Source organism: Lottia gigantea, assembly GCF_000327385.1.
Source record: "Lottia gigantea unplaced genomic scaffold LOTGIsca_24, whole genome shotgun sequence".
NCBI classification, from domain to species: Eukaryota; Metazoa; Mollusca; class Gastropoda; family Lottiidae; genus Lottia; species Lottia gigantea.
In genome coordinates, this window is record NW_008708707.1 from 1,914,748 (window position 1) to 1,915,783 (window position 1,036).

General features: G+C 37.0%; 1 protein-coding gene across 1 annotated transcript; it reads right to left on the reverse strand.

Annotated features, from left to right (window-relative positions):
* Window positions 1-234: 234 nt before the first annotated feature.
* Window positions 235-708, reverse strand: LOTGIDRAFT_70038 (hypothetical protein; the record flags this gene model as incomplete). The annotated part of the gene is made up of 2 exons (XM_009055233.1): window positions 235-367; window positions 662-708. Coding segments are annotated over 2 exons (180 nt in total), but the record flags the coding sequence as incomplete, so codon positions are not given.
* Window positions 709-1,036: the final 328 nt, after the last annotated feature.

A 1,036-nucleotide genomic window follows, 5' to 3' on the forward strand; every position in this document is an offset into this window, starting at 1 on the left:
TACGAAATCATTTTATTAATAATATTTACAATGAATAGATGAATGATGAATGACAATTCTAATGTTAGATGTTAAACCTTTCAAATCTCCCCCTTGAAAGAACAAAACTTTTGTAACCACCCTCACAATTAGACAAATCCCAAAAGAAAATAGCTCCTAGTTCTTCATGAGGCAACACCATTTGCCCTTAGCTTTATGTCAATTTCCTTCACTCAACTAACTATCTGGAGTATCCATTTGTTTGTTGGCTCTTAGAACAGCTCCAGGACTAGGATACGGTCTCTGTTGAAATAATGGACCAGCTGCTGTAGCATCCACACCAGTTTTAGCAGAGCCTCGTTGATCTAAACCACTGCTCCATGTACCTCTGTAATCAAATGTAAAGATAGTTAGTAGATGAGACACATGAATATGATCATAAATAATTAATATTTTGAGTACTACTTTTCACTGCAATGCTTCCATGTTAGTTCCTCATTTTGCAATCGACATTTGAGGCCATACAAATTTTGTGGTACAGGGAGAATTTGGATTGGATAAGACACATCTCACATGGAGGCTACTGTATATAAGGTAATAAAAGGTGCGCATTATATTCACAATTGTACAGTATATAGTCAGCAAACAAATTGCTTCACCTTTTCATTGGCATAAATCTTACCTTGGTGCTTCAGAATAAGCTGCAGGATCCATAGGGTCTAGTTCATCTCTCTTTCGATCTACAAAAGAAAATTTAAGGCCAATAAAGACCAAAATAACTGCTTGTCGTAACAAGAACATATAAAAATTCTGCAGATATGTTTATTCCAGGTCATGACAGTGGTTTTCTATGCCTATGTCAGCTTCATACCAGTAAACCAATTCTGAAAGAGCATGGGTTTCCCATAAGGTTGGAGAAGAGAGTGAGCTTAAGCTTGATGAAATATGGGTAAAATTTGGGCAAACCGTAGGCCAAAAAGTAAATAACTTACTCTCTCTTCTGTTTCTACCTCTACCTCTACCTCCATCTCCACGTCTGCCATAATCTCTCTTCCTC